We start from the raw sequence: 16,437 nt of genomic DNA, 5'->3' as shown, positions 1-16,437 counted from the left end.
AATTTTGGCAGTTTTGGTTGTCCATCGTAGGTCTTTAAGCAGCCAACACAGCACATTGAGCTGCTGCACTTATTGTTAGTACTGCATATGATTCGTCCTGAATCTATACTTATCTTCTATAAATGTTTTTTCTTACTGTGTGACTTTGTACTCAAACAGTATTTGACTCCTATACCCATGATTAAAATTAATTACAGATCTATTATTAAACCTAATTTTCAATGCAAGAAGCAATCAGCAAGCATAAAATCTGAGAGAATGATGAAGTAGGGAGGGAGGGAGGGAATAAATGAGGGGTGAAGATTATTCAAATCCCACCAACTCCCCTCCCCTCCCCCTCCTTTCAATGCAGCATTCTCCTCTGTCTATATTTATACGAGTACCCGCTTTCTGTATCTTCAGAAGTGCAGCAAAATAGCTTTTATGGACTGTAGATGATTGTATTGCTCTGTCAAAGAGCTTCCGTTCCACTCTTTGTGACTAAGTGTAAGTAGAGTTGGGTGGATCTGTTTGTGTCCAGCGTGTGTAGATACGGAGACGGACTACAAATCATCTGCAGTATTGAGGATTTTCTCTCCTCCCTCCCGTTTCACCCTCCCACAGCTAGTCAATCCCACATTGCCCTTTCCTCGTTTGCTCTCTCTCTCTCTCTCTCTCTCTCTCTCTCTCTCTCTCTCTCTCTCTCTCTCTCTCTCTCTCTCTCTCTCTCTCTCTCTCTCTCTGTCTCCCCCCGTCTCCATCTTTTGTCGCCGGGTGGTTCACTATCACAGCTGTGAAATCTGCAGCTTGTTTGGCGCCATTTTCTCTTCTTCACTCAGCGCACCTACTATATTTCCAGCTGCTGTTTTTTTTAAATAAATGATGCCTCTGTGGCTTCTACATGGATTCAGCAAAGGACAGCTCAATGGATTTCCACATTTTATTTTTACATTATTCTCTTAATCTGTGTTTTTTTTGTACACAAAACAAAGACTTATCTGCGATCCTGTGCTCTTCTGCAATGATTTAATTCAGGTCATTCACATGTGAAATGGGACGTTTTTTATTTGTCATTGTGCTTGTACAAATTCATCCGGGGAGATTACAAGAAGGCAGCAAGGGCAACTGCTAACAAAATCAAAATCAAACAGGTGAGAGGAGCCTTTTGCTGATAAATTTGACCAGCAGCAGGAAAATCGCTTCGTCTTCCATTTAACTGAAAAGGATTTTCACCTCTGGAGGACAAGCACAGAAGATGTTATGGTCTCCAAGACTATCGCTGTCTGACTTCCACGTGAAGCTGACAGCCAAAGGACTTTTCCGAAATCTTCAGCTGTTGTCAGGATACAGGAAGAACACGGTGGTCTTCCACGCAGGTCTGGAGATGATATTGTCCTCCGTGTTTATCATCCCATCAGCCATTATGTTGTCATTGTGATAAAACCATTGGAGAAAGTTGTGATTGTTTTTTGTGTTCATGTCCTCTGTAGCTCATCAATCTCTCCTATCCGTTCCCCCATTATGCCTCTTTGCAATGTGTGTCAACCAATCTCAAGCATCCCTTTAGTTCACCCTTATCCACTAGGGCTGGATATCAATTCTAATTTCCTCAATCAATTCGATTTCATAGATTCAATTTCGATCTTTCCCGATTCGATTTGCTTCAATTCAATCAATATTGTTTAACTCATTTGCTCCCAAAATCAGATAAAAACGTTCTATTTTAAATATTGCCATGGTCCCCAAAACGTATTTATAAGTATTTTTTGTTTTTTATGCTAGAGCATACAAAAGGCTTTGATGCAGCCTCTGAACTGAAGAGAACGCTTGAAGCAATGGTAGTTATTACAAAAACAGCCAGCAGCTTGGCAGCAGAGTATAAGAGATCAATCAGGGCCATGTTGCAAAAAACTCTTTTCCCCACTGTTTAAACAGATTTTAGAATAATGATGAAACTTAGCTATATTCTAATGCTAATTGCGGCAAAACGGAAACAGATAGATGAAAGAAGAGACTCTTATCTTTCTTTGGGTAGGTTCCATGTTTTTATAGCAATGGAACACAATATTCTGTGGGCTTTGCAAAATCAGTCAAAATCCAGCAAAACAGCCGGGTTGGGAGTGAATGAGTTAAATATGGAACATCAATTCTTCTTAAAGATCGAGGGCATGATTAAAAACTGCACAAACAAATTCCAAATAAAATTTTGCGGAGGCAGTAACTGGTTCAGTAATTCAATAATTGTAAATAAAGATTCTGAATGGTCTTAAAGTGCAATAAGTCAGGTCTTTCATTAATGTTAGAAATACTTTAAAAATTATGTGAACAATAAATTTCAAGAAAACGGTAAGCACAAGTAATAGCCTTTAAAAATTTAATTTTCTTATGAACTTATGGGAAGAAAGAGATATTCAAATAATCGATTCATGGTTTTATGAATCGATATCAGGCTCAAAAAGGAAAAACGATTCAATATTGATTATTCGATTTCTTTAAACCCAGCCCTATTATCCACCATACTTGTACATACAGGAGATTAATAGTTAGCCCCTATAGAAGCTCATATTGTTTTGAACGCAGCCTGGAGAATGTCTTGATGTGAAACAATGATTTAGTACAAGCTAGTGGCAGGTGCACTCCACAAAAGAACAACATATAGTGTACATACATAGCTCAGACTACATCCACTGTACATGTCCTCCTTTTTTTTATTTGATGGATGATATTTGTGATATCTGTAGTGTTAGTTTCTGTTTGTCCTAATCTTTCGTTCAAATCTGCCTTCAAAACAGCCACGTGCCTGTCATCTCTGACTGTTCATGTCCACATTGGAAGCTATTGTTGCTCCAGTCTTGTTTTAGCTGTAGCCGCTGTGGCTCTGTACATACAATAGGGCCACCACTTGTCTTTACACTCATGCGTCTGCACCATTCGTCTGTGTGCATTTTTATAAGCTTTCTGCACGAGTGCTTCAGCAGTGGCGTGATGAATAGCTATGAGTATGTTCTCCTTTTAGCTGTGCTACCCACGCCTCGAGGGACAGGAGCCACGTGACTCACACACGTTCGCTAACTAGCCAAGGACCTAGATCTGCTTTTCACTCATTCATCCATTAAAAGGGTTTTTATTTATTGTGGAAGGTTTGCGTCTAACGCGGCTGTGATGCCTGTTGTTGTATATGGCTATACATTATTGCCTTATTCATTTGCAAGGTCAGTGTACAGTGGATCATGGTTTCAGATATAACCTTTGACCACATCTTTATAGTAATGTAAGCTTCCGACAAGTGTATCACATCTTTGACAGAATATCGGATGTGGATCAATTTGGCCTACGTAATACAACTGTACATCCCTATATTTTGTTTATTTCAGTTTACCAAGAAAAATCATTAAAAAAAGATATTAGTGCTTATTAGTCTTACTTGATAATTATTTCCTTAATCTGTGACTGTACAGCTAAATCATCATCATGTTGCTGCTGCTGTGATTAAAGTCATTCCTCTTGAGCCATCAGATCCCAGCTGCACGTGTTTGGCTTCTATATTTTTCTCTGTCTGAGCTCCACCGACCCACTTCCCCACTGCTGCTTCTCCTCACCCTAAAATGTAGGTTAGAGGCTTTAGTCAGTACACATGCACACACACACACTGAGGCACTGCGCTGTAATTCAGTTGAGTCCTGTCCAGTCGTGCAAGCTTTAATCTGATGTTGAGTTTTCTCTAATGCTGCTGCAGAAGATGAGGGCATTAGAGAATGTATCGGCTAAACTGACTGGAATATTTTTCCACTCCTGTTCCAATATTTTTGCCACTCTTTGGAGATGTTCTCTGGGAAGATTAAGGCCGTCGATGTTTAGCGCTTCTGATTTAAAATCCAGTTCGAAATGTGCAGTGTCTGGAGCCAAAATGACTTAGCATAATGACTAAAAACAGCTTGTCTTTGAGTTATTTATGAATAATGAACTCATCAGGGATGTGTCAACCTTTTGTGGCAAATCAAAATCATTGTCAACAAAAAAATTGCTTTCAACTTAGTGTCCTCCTCTGACATCTACCGTAAAGTCCACTTTGGCTCAAATAGTAACGGACGATGCGATCTGACACTGATGTACTCCACCTTGGAGTTCACCTTTAATTTCTTTCCTTTAGTTTATTTCTTTGCTTTGTCTTTCTTGACAGCAACATTTTGGACCAAGTGGGGACACTTGAGGGAGAAATGGCAGACTCCAAAATAAAATGCGTAACAGTAAATCAGTTTAGATGTAACAATTGTAGCGATGTTACTGTTTCTAAGTGTTACTGCGAAAGGAGATGTTTTTCTTTAGCCACCAGCCTAAGATAAAACATAAATTAAAAAAAAGATGGATTTAACAACTGTGCCAATTTGCCAGACAAATTTAAAATCGCACAATAGACCTTCTGCATTAAGGGGCATATTCTCCTCTCTTATGTGCCTTCCTTAGGCTCTTTGAATGTACAGCGATTCTCCCATCTAGGCTTCTGACATACTCACCCCTGTGTAACTGGTGAAAACTCGCGCAGCCACCAAAGAGGTGTGACCCATTGAAATGTGAGATTGGATGCCTGCAAATCCCGGATTGTGGAGTTTTCATGAGACATGTGAATTCCATAGAGATTCATTTGGAATTGGAATATATTTCACACTTGAAATGTGAAGTAGACTCGCGTATGGATCAGGAAGTTACACTGATCAGCAGTGACATGCGCGGCTCATCTAACAGGGCTACTGTGAAGGAGCATGCGTGATAGTTTTTACTGTGTCGTAAACACTGCGAAGATCTTTTGAATCCTGCCGAAAACCCCAAATTAGCTACATTTGCAAGCATTTGCTGCTGACTGAGATACAGGGGACTTTTCATTTCAATTTCCACCTTATAAAAAAGGATGCTGACACTGGGAACTCCCTACAATTTTTATTTTAAAGATTAAAAAAGGAAAATAAAATTAAGAAATTATGTTAAAGTTTTGGAACACTTTATTTACAATAGAAAACTTTAGGGAACTATTTACTTGCTTAGTTTTTAATTTCGCTTAACACATGCTAACGACCCTGGAAGCGCTCTGCAATGTTTGTTATAATTTTTAAACAAATCTGTCAATTATTTATGTTTAAAATGAAAATAAAACGTTTTTTACTTTTTATTTGTTTTTATTTTAACGTTAATGTTTTCTCTTTTACTGCAAATGAATATCGGCTTGAAATATCAGTATCGGCCTCCTGGACTACTAATAATCTGTATTGGCCTTGAAAAAAACATATCAGTCTAACTCTAATAAATATAATAAAGGCAATTTAATTATAATACTGTGTATTTGGAGATGTTTTAATTGAAAAGCAAGTGAGGTGGCCATAGTTTTTAGTGTTGTCGAGAAACACTTGCCGCCACCCACGCAAGCGCTTGGAACTTTTAGGAATTATACAACTTTCCGGATTTGGGTAGGCAACTCACGAATTTCAAGCCTATTTCCCGCATCGTTCCCAATCTGTCATTTCATCCGCTAATCTACCGATTTTACACTAAAGTAAACAGTTTACAATGTGTGGAGAATATTTGGCACAGTATCTGGCAACACACCATCAATGCGATGAGAACCAAGACCAACTTCAAAATAAAACCAAATATAAGGAGATCAATGCCTTGTGATGCTTTTATTTTGAAGCTGTTCCCGGCAGCGTGTCGTGGCGTAACGGCAGTTCGTATTGTTGTCACAAAATATTGTGCCCAACGTCGACAACACAGCTTTGTACTAAAATCACATTCAATAGCCAATTAAGGGTGGTTACGCTGACATTGTATTGCACGGCGCCTGTTGCCAGCGTTTCGTGGCAGGTAACAATGCTAGTGCACTAACAACGAGAGCCATCGGATTACTTTTTAAAGACAGTTAAAACGACATAAATGATTCTGCACACTTTGTTGCTGACAGCCTGACACAGTTGCCGTTCTGATCACGTTGACAAACCGGGCGTACTCAAAGATGCTCTAAAAAGATCACAATTGTGTTTCTGACGTCATTTTGCCTCATAGCAGAGCAGAGATTTGTCAAAAATCTCTCAAATGTTTTTGTAATGTGCTGCTAAGCACAGTTTAAATTTAAGGGGGGAAAAAGCTGCTTATCTAGTAACGAAAACCAGTTAGTTGATCCATTAAGTGGAGATTTGTGTTTTGTCTTCTGTATTCATAATTGTTCTTTCAACAAGCAAAAATTTATATTTTTTAATTTGTATCCAAATACCCGATTATTCGATAGAATTTTCAGTAGGATGTCCGAATACCAAAATAGCTGCAGCCCTAGAGGGGGCTGGAACATGTAGTGTTGGTTCATACATAGCAGAGATGTACAATGAAAGAGACGACAAGACACCTGACACCAGGGGCGGACAGGCCATTGGGAATTTCGTCAGTTTCCTGAATGGCTGGTCCATTTTCAGGCCCGTCGATAAATATTAACCGGTGCAGGTCGCAGTGTGCACTCCCTTATCTCAGCATTGGGCTGATACGTAAATTAAAAAACTAAATCTCCATATTTTTCACAACCCAAAATTGGCAAGTATGCATATGTCAAATAAAAACAAATGTTTCAAAATCAAACTCACAATTTCCCTCATTAGAATGACTGTAATTGTTGTGATCTGCACTTTCAGACAAATTCCAAACCACCCGTCAGCAGCCGCTTGGTGTGATGCGGTCTCCATCACCAGCGGAGGATGGAAGCAGTTCATTGAATCAAAATGTGTAATACGATGTTTCACTTTCAAGAGGCGCTAGAGCGTGCAAGAGGAAAGATCCTTAAGTTACTAGAAGAATACGAGCAGCGCTACATTTGACAGGGGACGTTCTCATTTAAATGTCGATCTCTGATCCACCCAGTGTGCGTACATTCCATGAAGCTGTGTAATTGACACACTTAAATCGATGGGAGCTTCTGACATAAGCACACGGGAGAATATACCCCAAAGATAAAAGGGCCCCACATTTGTGGAAAAGATCTTTCTGGCTTCCAGTAAATAGTTAAACTGAGAATATACAGTTTCCGAGCGTTTTATAGATAATAGAACCGGGCAAAGGTTCCCACAAAACCTTTCATGATCAATAGGTAATCTGAATAACGCCTTTAGAAAATCTCAAATCTTGTGTTTCTCCACTCTTTTTTTTTTATTCCATCTGAACTAACCTTTACCACTCATGCTTTCCCTAATCTCACTAGTATACTTGTAGGGCAGCTACATAAAATGGCTGACGACAAATCCACATCATTCGAGTTTTTCGTATCAATTTGAAAGTAAAACATTTGTTGTTACATACCACATAATTTTTTAATTAGTACTGTACAGTAGCCCAAATTTCCACCAATTTTGCAACAATCATAGTATTTGTAACTGTTATGTTTTGAAAGCCATTTTATTGTATGCTGATTATTGTAACATTAACTACTCCCTAGAATGCATGCTAATGATCATTTCTCACAGTCTTGGCTCAGCAGTTCTGCGTCAGTGACTGGCAGACTCCAGGTACAACACCATCACACACCCAGATAGACAATGAGAAAAGTGAAACCTTTCCAGCTTGAGTCTTTTTGCACATAACATGTAGTGATGGTTGCTGTCTAGATGCACTACTAATAATACAAAGTGTGTGTTTAGTGATGTGCCAGCCATTTAGAAAACTATTGTTGTTCTAATAAACTTGAATTAATGAGCACAGTTAAAAAAAAAGAAAAAAAGAAGTTGTTTTGTTAAACAACCACTGTGAGTTTACGTTTTGCTTTCATCAATGAGTCACTTCAGTTCCTTTTTATGGCCATATGGTCACTTTATATTTCCAGTGATTGCCTATATGTCATTGTCCAGCTATTTCCTCATTCCAACATTATAAAGGGAAAAACAGGCTGCGTCATTTCAGTTTTTCACTTTTAAATAATGTTCTTCTTCCCTCATGTTATGATGGCTTCAGTGTTTACATCTTATTCATTCATAAGCCAACAACTTTTACAACAAATTGCTTGTTGGAAGATACTTGAAATTTAAATAAGCTTAATAGGAAACAATTTAATTGTTAGCTGTGTACAATTGAGTGATATTTAGGAAAAATATTTTTATTACATGTTCTTGGTAATGTTTATTGTTAAATTACCAGTATATTTATGTTTGTGTTATGTTTATAGTTAAATTATAGTCACACCTGTATTGCACAATTTTGTTTCTGCCAGCAGATGGCAGTATCTCAAAAGAAGCCACAACAAATGAAACATCCTATTTCCATCCATCAATTAGGAAATAAATTAGGCCAAATGTACATCATTTTTCCCATTTAGAATGCTTTGCAAAATTTGTTGAAATTTGTATTCACCTAATTATGGTAATCTCAGATTAGAATTGTATTCGTGCATTTGTTTTACATTTTGTTTGGTGCATACGTACTGTAGAAGTGATACGTCCTTGAAATTAAGCACACTCTACTTCTTCAGAACTGTGATGAATATATGTTCATTTTGCAAGTTGATTTTTTAAACCTGGATTTAGGTCAAAAGAAAATGCTAAGGCAAGGGATATCAATGAGCAGCAACGTGTTTTGTTGCTTATGTTGGCACACTTGGTGTTCTTCAGGTTTATTTGTTTCAAGTGAGAATTACAGGGTGACACAAAAAACGGGAACTTTTTAACAATCCAATAAAACCAAAAGTGATGATAGAAAAATATTTTATACATATTGATTGAAACCTTAAAAACATGCCATTTAACAATCAAACGATGATGGAATCCCAGTTGAGATGTTGCAGCGAGGAATCTCAACAGCAGATTTCAATGGATTGGTACAGGAGGATATCATCTACAGAACGTAATTTAAAAAAAATTCCAACATTGTTTCTTAAATGGCATGTTTTTAGTTTTCAATTACTGTGAATAAAATATTTTTCTTCCATCACTCTTGGTTTTATTGGATTGTTAGAAATTTTCCGTTTTTCTGTGTCACCCTGTATTTCCAGTCAGGAATAAATTATTTGCCTGGTGAGCCCGAAGAGCCAATAAATAATTGCCAACTAGAGAGAGAATACAGAGAGCAGAGATGGACTACCGGGATATGAAATGAGCACAAGCGGAGACGTAAAACTGGCTCTCTAATTGCTTTTGTCTCTGTAATGCACTCCTTAATGCACACCCATAGTCCAGCTCACACACAAGCACTCAGAAACGCACACATCCACACATTCTTGCCATCAATACCACACAATCCCATGATGCATCTGTCTAAGCCTCGACAGTCAGAAGGGCGTATTCTCTGATGACAGCAGATGAATGAGACAATTTTGTGTGTGTGTTGTTTGGATTTAATTTCCTCCTTTGTCTTTATATAGTTGTCCTTCTGTTGAAGGGTTGCCTCTTTCTTTCATTTAGTCTCTCATTTTGTTACCCTGCTATGTTGATGACGTAATTTTGTAATGGTCTGACTGAGTGTTCAGTGTGTGCGTGTGTGTGTGCGTGCGTGCGTGCGTGTGTGTGAGTGGGTGGGTGTCGGTGTGGGAAGGGGTTCACACCATGTTGAATGTTGTGCCAGTCAACCACAAAATCAGAGGATGTTGTTCTTTTGCAGTTGACAAAAACAAGCCCCGGGACGTCCATGCAAGAGCCGCAAACAATCGCAGCAGCTCGCCAGTTGCAGCAATTGCGGCAGGAAACAAGCAGCAGAATCCATCACGAGCGTCGGTATGCCATTCCAGTCATTATTTCCCTTCTGTTCCATTCTGTTTTGTTTTGTTTTCCTCTTGCTTCTTCAAATCTTTGAATCTGAAAAAGATGCATGTGATATTTTTTGCAAGGTCCCAGATGTTGTGAATGCCAATGTGCCAGTGACAGCAGCTTCCTCAGTGCCTGCCGCTGGGTTAGGAACCACGGGACCCCCTGCGCTCGCACACAAAGCAAGAACAAGTTCTCGGTTGAGCCCCAAACATGGAACATGTTTGCAAAGTGCACCCAAGCCTGGTGCAATCGCCGCTAAACCGAACCAGAGCAAAGAGCTTACAGAGAAGAAAAACCAGGCCAGTCAGCTTTTCAAACTGCTCATCCAAGCAAATAAAAAAGTGGAGGCTCTCGCTACGGTGATTCAACATCTCTTCAATCAGGTATATTTCATTTCTCATGCTTCATTCTTATTTCTGGGATTAACAAAGAGAGGACAGGACCATCCTGTATACCAAGCGTGGGAAAACCGTTGTCAAAGGTCACTTTTGGGCCAGGTCAGATAGATGAGGTAAAAATAAATAAATCAATAAATAGTTCAAATGCGTATATACAATACAATCTCAAATAAAATAAAAAAATTGAAAAATAACATTAATGCTGACTTTAATTTTATTTTTTATTTAATTATAACGGGCAAAGCAGTTATTTAATAAAAGGGAAAACATTAACTCATTCACTCCCAGCCATTTTCACTGAAGCAAGCTCCCGGCTGTTTCACTGGATTTTGACTGATTTTGCAAGGCCTCACAGGATATTGTGTTTTATTGCTATAAATACATGAAACCTACCAAAAGAAAGATTAGACTCTCTTCTTTCATCAGGTAAAAAAGTATATTTATATCTGTTTCCGTTTTGCAGCAACTAGCATTAGAATATAGCTAAATTTCATCATTATTCACAAATCTATTTAGAATTAGAGTAATTGAGGGTTTTTTCAACATAACCCTGGTTGATCTCCTATGCTCTGCTGCCACCTGCTGGCCGTTTGTGTAATAACTACCATTTCTTCAACCGTTCTTTGCAGTTGAGAGGCTCCATCAAAGCCTTCTGTATGCTCTAGCACAGGGGTGCTCAATACGTCGATCGCGATCTACCAGTCGATCCCAAAGGTATTATTGGTAGATCGCGTGACATTAAAAAAATTGACGTCAACCTATCATCCATCCCGTCTTTTGATTGATATACAGGGCAGCCAGTCAGATGACATCTGAATTTTGTCTGACACTTAGGTCACTGCGCATGAGCAAACAACTGCGCTAAGTGCTAACTAACTAGCAAGCTTGTTAGCGAGTTACGGCCAGTTTTCAGCCTTTGGTTTTTTCTCTCAAACCTATGAAAGGGTATAAAAATGAGTGAGGTAGCTGGACCAAGTAAGAAGAAAAAAACGTATAACTTTCATACGGAATGGGAGGAGGACTTTTTTTTCACGATGACATTTTCCAAGTGCGTTTGCCTCATCTGCCAGTCTACCATAGCAATACCAAAGAAGGGGAATGTGGAGCGGCATTTTCGGACTGTTCATGGAAAATACGACACCGACTTCCCGCCGAAAAGCGAGCTATGAAAGAGAAAAGTGAAGGAACTGAAATCCCAGTTGTCCGGACAGCAGTCATTTTTCACGCAACAAACTTCAAAAGCGAAAGCCGCCACCGAAGCATCGTTCCGGGTGAGTCACATCATCGTCAATAACAAGAAGTCCTTCCAAGACGGAGAGATGGTAAAAGAGGCATTCGTTGAAGCAGCTGACTCATTGTTCCGAGACTTTAAAAATAAGGCAGAAATATTATCTTCGATCAAAGCTCTCCAGCTGTCAAGAAGCACAGTTACACGGCGCTGTGAAGCCATGGCTGAGGATTTAACCCAGCAACTTTGGAAGGACATTGGAGATTGCGAGTGTTTCTCACTGCAGTTGGACGAATCAACGGACGTGAGTAACACAGCCCAGATGTGCATTTTCATTCGTATGGTGTTTAGTGATATCACTACAAAAGAAGAGCTATTAACAGTACTGCCCATGAAAGAACAGACGCGAGGAGAGGACATATTTCAGTCGTTTAAAAACTTTATCGTGAAAACTCAGCTCCCAGTGTACAAATTGATGTCTATCACCACGGATGGAGCACCCGCAATGGTTGGCCGCTTGAATGGATTTATTGCAAAGTGCAGGCAGGACGATGCTTTCCCGGACTTCCTAAATTACCATTGCATAATCCACCAACAAGCGTTATGCGCTAAAATGCTCAACATGAAAGAGATCATGGATGTTGCAACGAAGATCGCCTGTTCTATTCGCGCCAGATCTCTTCAAAGAAGGCTATTCCGTGCACATCTGGAGAATGCTGACTGCGACCACTCTGAGTTGTTGCTACACACTGACGTGAGATGGCTTAGTCGAGGGAAATTCCTGCAAAGATTTCGAGAGCTCTGTCCGGAGATTAAGGAGTTTTTCCGTGAAGCTGGACATGCAGAATACACGCAACTAAATGACGGTCAGTGGCTGTTAGACTTGGCATTTTTAACCGATCTGACCAACATGTTGAATGACCTTAATCTACAGCTGCAAGGAAAAGACAAAACAGTGATCAATATGATCAGCTCGGTTAATGCTTTCAAACGAAAGATGCAACATCTCTCCTCAAAGCTGCAGCGCCATGATTTGGCAAACTTCCAGAACCTGGCGTCAGAGCTGGAGATGCAAAGGAAGGCCTGTGTGCAACTTGACACTGCACGCTACACAGAGCAGATTGACAAATGTCTGTCAGAGTTTGACAAACGCTTTCAAGACTTTTCTTTGCTCGAGCCAGTCGCTACATTCATGTGCTATCCTTTTCGGGAAGATGCTGAGGTTGATTCACTCGCATCAAAAATTGCAACACTGTTTCACCTGAACTCTTCTGTAGTGGAAGATGAGATTTTGACACTACAAGCTGACATTGAGCTGAAGTCCAGAGCTCATGGACAGTTCTGGAACTTACTCACAGAGGTAAAGTACCCCAACATGAGGAAATGTGCTACCTCCTTGACAGCATTATTCGGCTCCACTTATTTATGTGAGTCAGCCTTTTCCCACATGAAGATCATAAAGTCCAAGTACCGTTCCACCATGATTGATGAACATTTGGAAGTGTGCTTGAGGCTGGCTGTCAGCAGTTACCGTCCGGACTATGCATCCCTGGCTGATTCAATTCAGTGCAAGTCATCAGAGTAAACTCGGGTAATGACAAAAAATGTACATAGTTAATTGTGTTGTGTTGTGCAATATTGGCTCATGCGATATAAAGAATCCTCAATATATTTATAAATAAATATATGTTTTGCATTTTTTGTAGTAGGTATATCATTTTGACTTGATCATTTTATAAGTAGCTCTCATGCTGAAAAAGTGTGAGCACCCCTGCTCTAGCACATAGGTGTCAAACTCCGGTCCTGGAGGGCCTGGTCCTGCAGGTTTTGGAGGTTTCCCTCTTCCAACACAAGCTGATTGCAATCAGCAGGATCGTTATCAGGCTTATGCAGAGCTTGCTGATGAGCTATATATCAGCTGTGTTGGAGAACGGAAACATCCAAAACCTGCAGGACTATGGCCCTCCAGGACCGGAGTTTGACACCTATGCTCTAGCATAAAAAAAAACATAAAAAAACAAAAAAAGTATAAATACGTCTTTGAGAGCATGGTAATATTTAAAATAGAATGTATTTATACGTTTTTGGGAGCAAATGAGTTAATGTATTTTTTAAATGTCTAAGATTTTCATTTACAGTAAGTAATCTGATTTACAAATTATATGAATCATCCTATTTCTAAAACACAACATTTTATTATATAAAAAACAGATATAATAATTTATTTTAATAAGAAAATAATAAATCTTACTTGGTAAATGGGCTGCTCTGTATAGCTCTTTATCTACAGCACCATGTGGTGCCCAAAGCGCTTGACAATGCTTGACATTGACCCATTCACACACCAGTGATCGGCTGCTGCCATGCCAGATCCATTAGGAGCAAATCGGGGCTCAATGTCTTGCTCAAGGACACTTCAACATTGTCACAAGGGATGAGGATTGAACCCACAGCCTCATGGTTGGTAGACGGCCATTCCACCACTGAGCCATGCCGCTACTTGTTTAGTTGTACTTATATTTAGTTCAAAAAAAGAAACCTGTATTGTCATACTGTTTTTAAATGTACTATTTTATTGTATTTGTGATGCACTATTTGACAATTTATTGAATGAGATTAATAAAAATAAATAAATACAAATAATACATTTTAAATTGAACAAGTTCTGGACTGTGGGTGCCTAAAGGACTATGCAACCAATGCTTTGTTTGTATTGGCGGGGTGGGGTGGGTGATAGGGGGCTTGCCTACATTAATCAAACTAATTGCAAATTACAGAACATTTGATCACTTAAATAGATTTGAACATGCTCGCTACCTAAAACTCCCCCACCCAACTATAATATTAGTTTGCGTAACACCACATTATGTATCATGGTGGTTTCAATGTTTGTTTACTAATAAGATATAAAAATATAATTGATTATAAATATAAATGTCATAATTTTGTATTTAAAAAAAAAAAAGTATTTGTTCATTCATTTTATTCTCAACTGTGAATTATAGTATGCTGTCTAAACTGCAAAAAGGACAGTAGAAAATTTCAGGGGGAAAAATATAGTAAAATAAGAAAATTACTTCAAATAAGCAAAACTATCTGCCACAGAACAAGAACATTTCACTTAAATTTATCTGTAAGATTTAAAAAAAATAAGAAAGTAATACTAGGCCCATATCAACCACAGCGGTCTTGAAAATAGTATTTTTAGACTAAAAACAAGTAACGTTGACTTTTTTCAAGCTGTAATAAATAGAACTATTTTCTTAAAATACGTAAGTATTTAGTTTTTACACTTGGATAATTTAGCTTGAGTGTCAAGCAGGAAGGTACAGGTTCCATTTTTATTGTCTATGGTATGACGCAGCCAGGGATTGAACCCACAACCTCCAAGTCTGAGGGGTAGACACTGAGCTGGCACTGGAACGACAAAAAATTAGCTTAGTAAATATAACGAAACAAACCACTTTTGATTGTTTTCATACTTGTATTTTTTCCATTTATCTTATTGCTAGATTATGCAAAATCTTAAAAATAAGAACATTAAATTTATGAAACCCCAGTTCAGGGCCTTTGATGTTGGTTATTTATCTTAAAATGTGGAAAACGCTTGTTTTAAGCCTCCCAGTACGTAAAACTGGCTGTTAACGCTCAATGCCAAGACTGCTTGATCAAATAAGCACAATGATCTTGTCTGATAATTACATTTTAAGTAAAAAAAAAAAAAAACTTGTCAAAGCAAAATAAGCAAATTTACATTAAATTTAAGAAATTATATCTTACTTAAGATTTCAGTTTTTAGAAAGGGGTCTATATATAGACCCCTTTCCTCGAGCAGAAAGGACGGCAAAGTGTGTTTACATGCACACACGCCGACTATAAACAATTGTGAAAATTTAACTTAAAAAAACCTTATGTCAGATAGAAAGCAATATTCTAATCCTTGTGGGATGAAGATGTTTCGCCACAGCCACACGTGTATATCTTTGAGTCAATGCTGCGTGTGTAACCTTTGATGATGTAGTTGATGACGTGGGCTGGAAAAGGGTCTAAAGAAACGTCAAGTGGAACAGGAAGCAGTTGGATTAATGTTACGTTATAATAACTATGATTTACCGGATTCACCGTGAATCCAACTCCTGTCTGTCCCAAGTGTTTGTGCATGTTGCACTCGCTAGCTGCAGATTTGAAAGGGTGTGTGTCACCGTGTGTCACATGACAGATTAGCAGAGACAATTTTACAAAATCATATCAATTTAGTCTCATTTTTTTTCACAAACTAAAATGTCCGGAGATTTTAGTCCAGTTTTTATTAAATGACGTACACTTTTGTTTCGTCTTCATTAGTTGACGAAAATGCATGCCGTTTTAGTCCCAGTTATTGTTTATTAATGAGGGTTTTAGTCCAGTGAAAAATGTGTCCTGACAAAATTATTTTTGTTTAGTTTTCGTTGACGAAATTAACACTCGTATTATATCAAACTGAAAGTGAGTTGTAGTCACAGATGTATCAAGTAGTTTCTACTTATTATAAAGGGGATTATATGATATAGAATGTTAACTATAGCCCATTGTTCCGTTTCTGCTGTATATTACCGAAGCACCTGCCTCCTATAATTAAATTATCAGTCAACAACTGTTGTAGGTAGTGTTGTTTGTATGAGTGGGTAAGAGTAGATCCTGTTGGTAAGGACACTGAGGAACAGGGAGAGGCTCTTTTTCAGTCCCCACCCAGCTGCTAATAACAATAACTGAAACCACAACAGATATGGCCTGTACAGAGTATATCAAACAGTGCAGTGTTTCTCTTTTGTGAAATTCCAGACTTTTGAAATAATCCCCATTTTCATTGCTGGGAGAAACACACTCCTTTTTTATTTAGTCTTGAAATGGCATAATTTGCACCTTTAAAAGTCCAGGATATGTTTGGATCTCATAGTATACAATGTAAGATGCTGGATTTTGCAGTGTTTTGTTTCTAGCCAACTTTGGATGCATATTTATTCATTTTTATTCTTATTATTTTTAATAAGATATCCAGGCTCTAAAATGCTGGTGTTGTGTAATTGAACAG

General features: G+C 38.5%; 1 protein-coding gene across 4 annotated transcripts in view; it reads left to right on the top strand.

Moving 5' to 3' along the window:
- LOC147170284 (uncharacterized) overlaps window positions 1-16,437 on the top strand; it is a 70,889-nt gene that overhangs the window by 38,427 nt on the left and 16,025 nt on the right. For all 4 annotated transcript variants that reach the window (XM_086081984.1, XM_086081985.1, XM_086081986.1 and 1 more), the window contains exons 8-9: window positions 9,595-9,707; window positions 9,821-10,123. In XM_086081984.1, coding sequence (XP_085938110.1) covers window positions 9,595-9,707; window positions 9,821-10,123 — 416 coding nt within the window. The remainder of the gene's footprint in view (window positions 1-9,594; window positions 9,708-9,820; window positions 10,124-16,437) is intronic.

This window comes from Leptonotus elevatus, chromosome 8 (assembly GCF_054856555.1).
Source record: "Leptonotus elevatus isolate MCC_2025b chromosome 8, RoL_Lele_1.0, whole genome shotgun sequence".
NCBI classification, from domain to species: domain Eukaryota; kingdom Metazoa; phylum Chordata; class Actinopteri; order Syngnathiformes; family Syngnathidae; genus Leptonotus; species Leptonotus elevatus.
The sequence above is the reverse complement of the archived record's forward strand: the minus strand, read 5'-3'. Positions and strand labels throughout refer to the sequence as shown.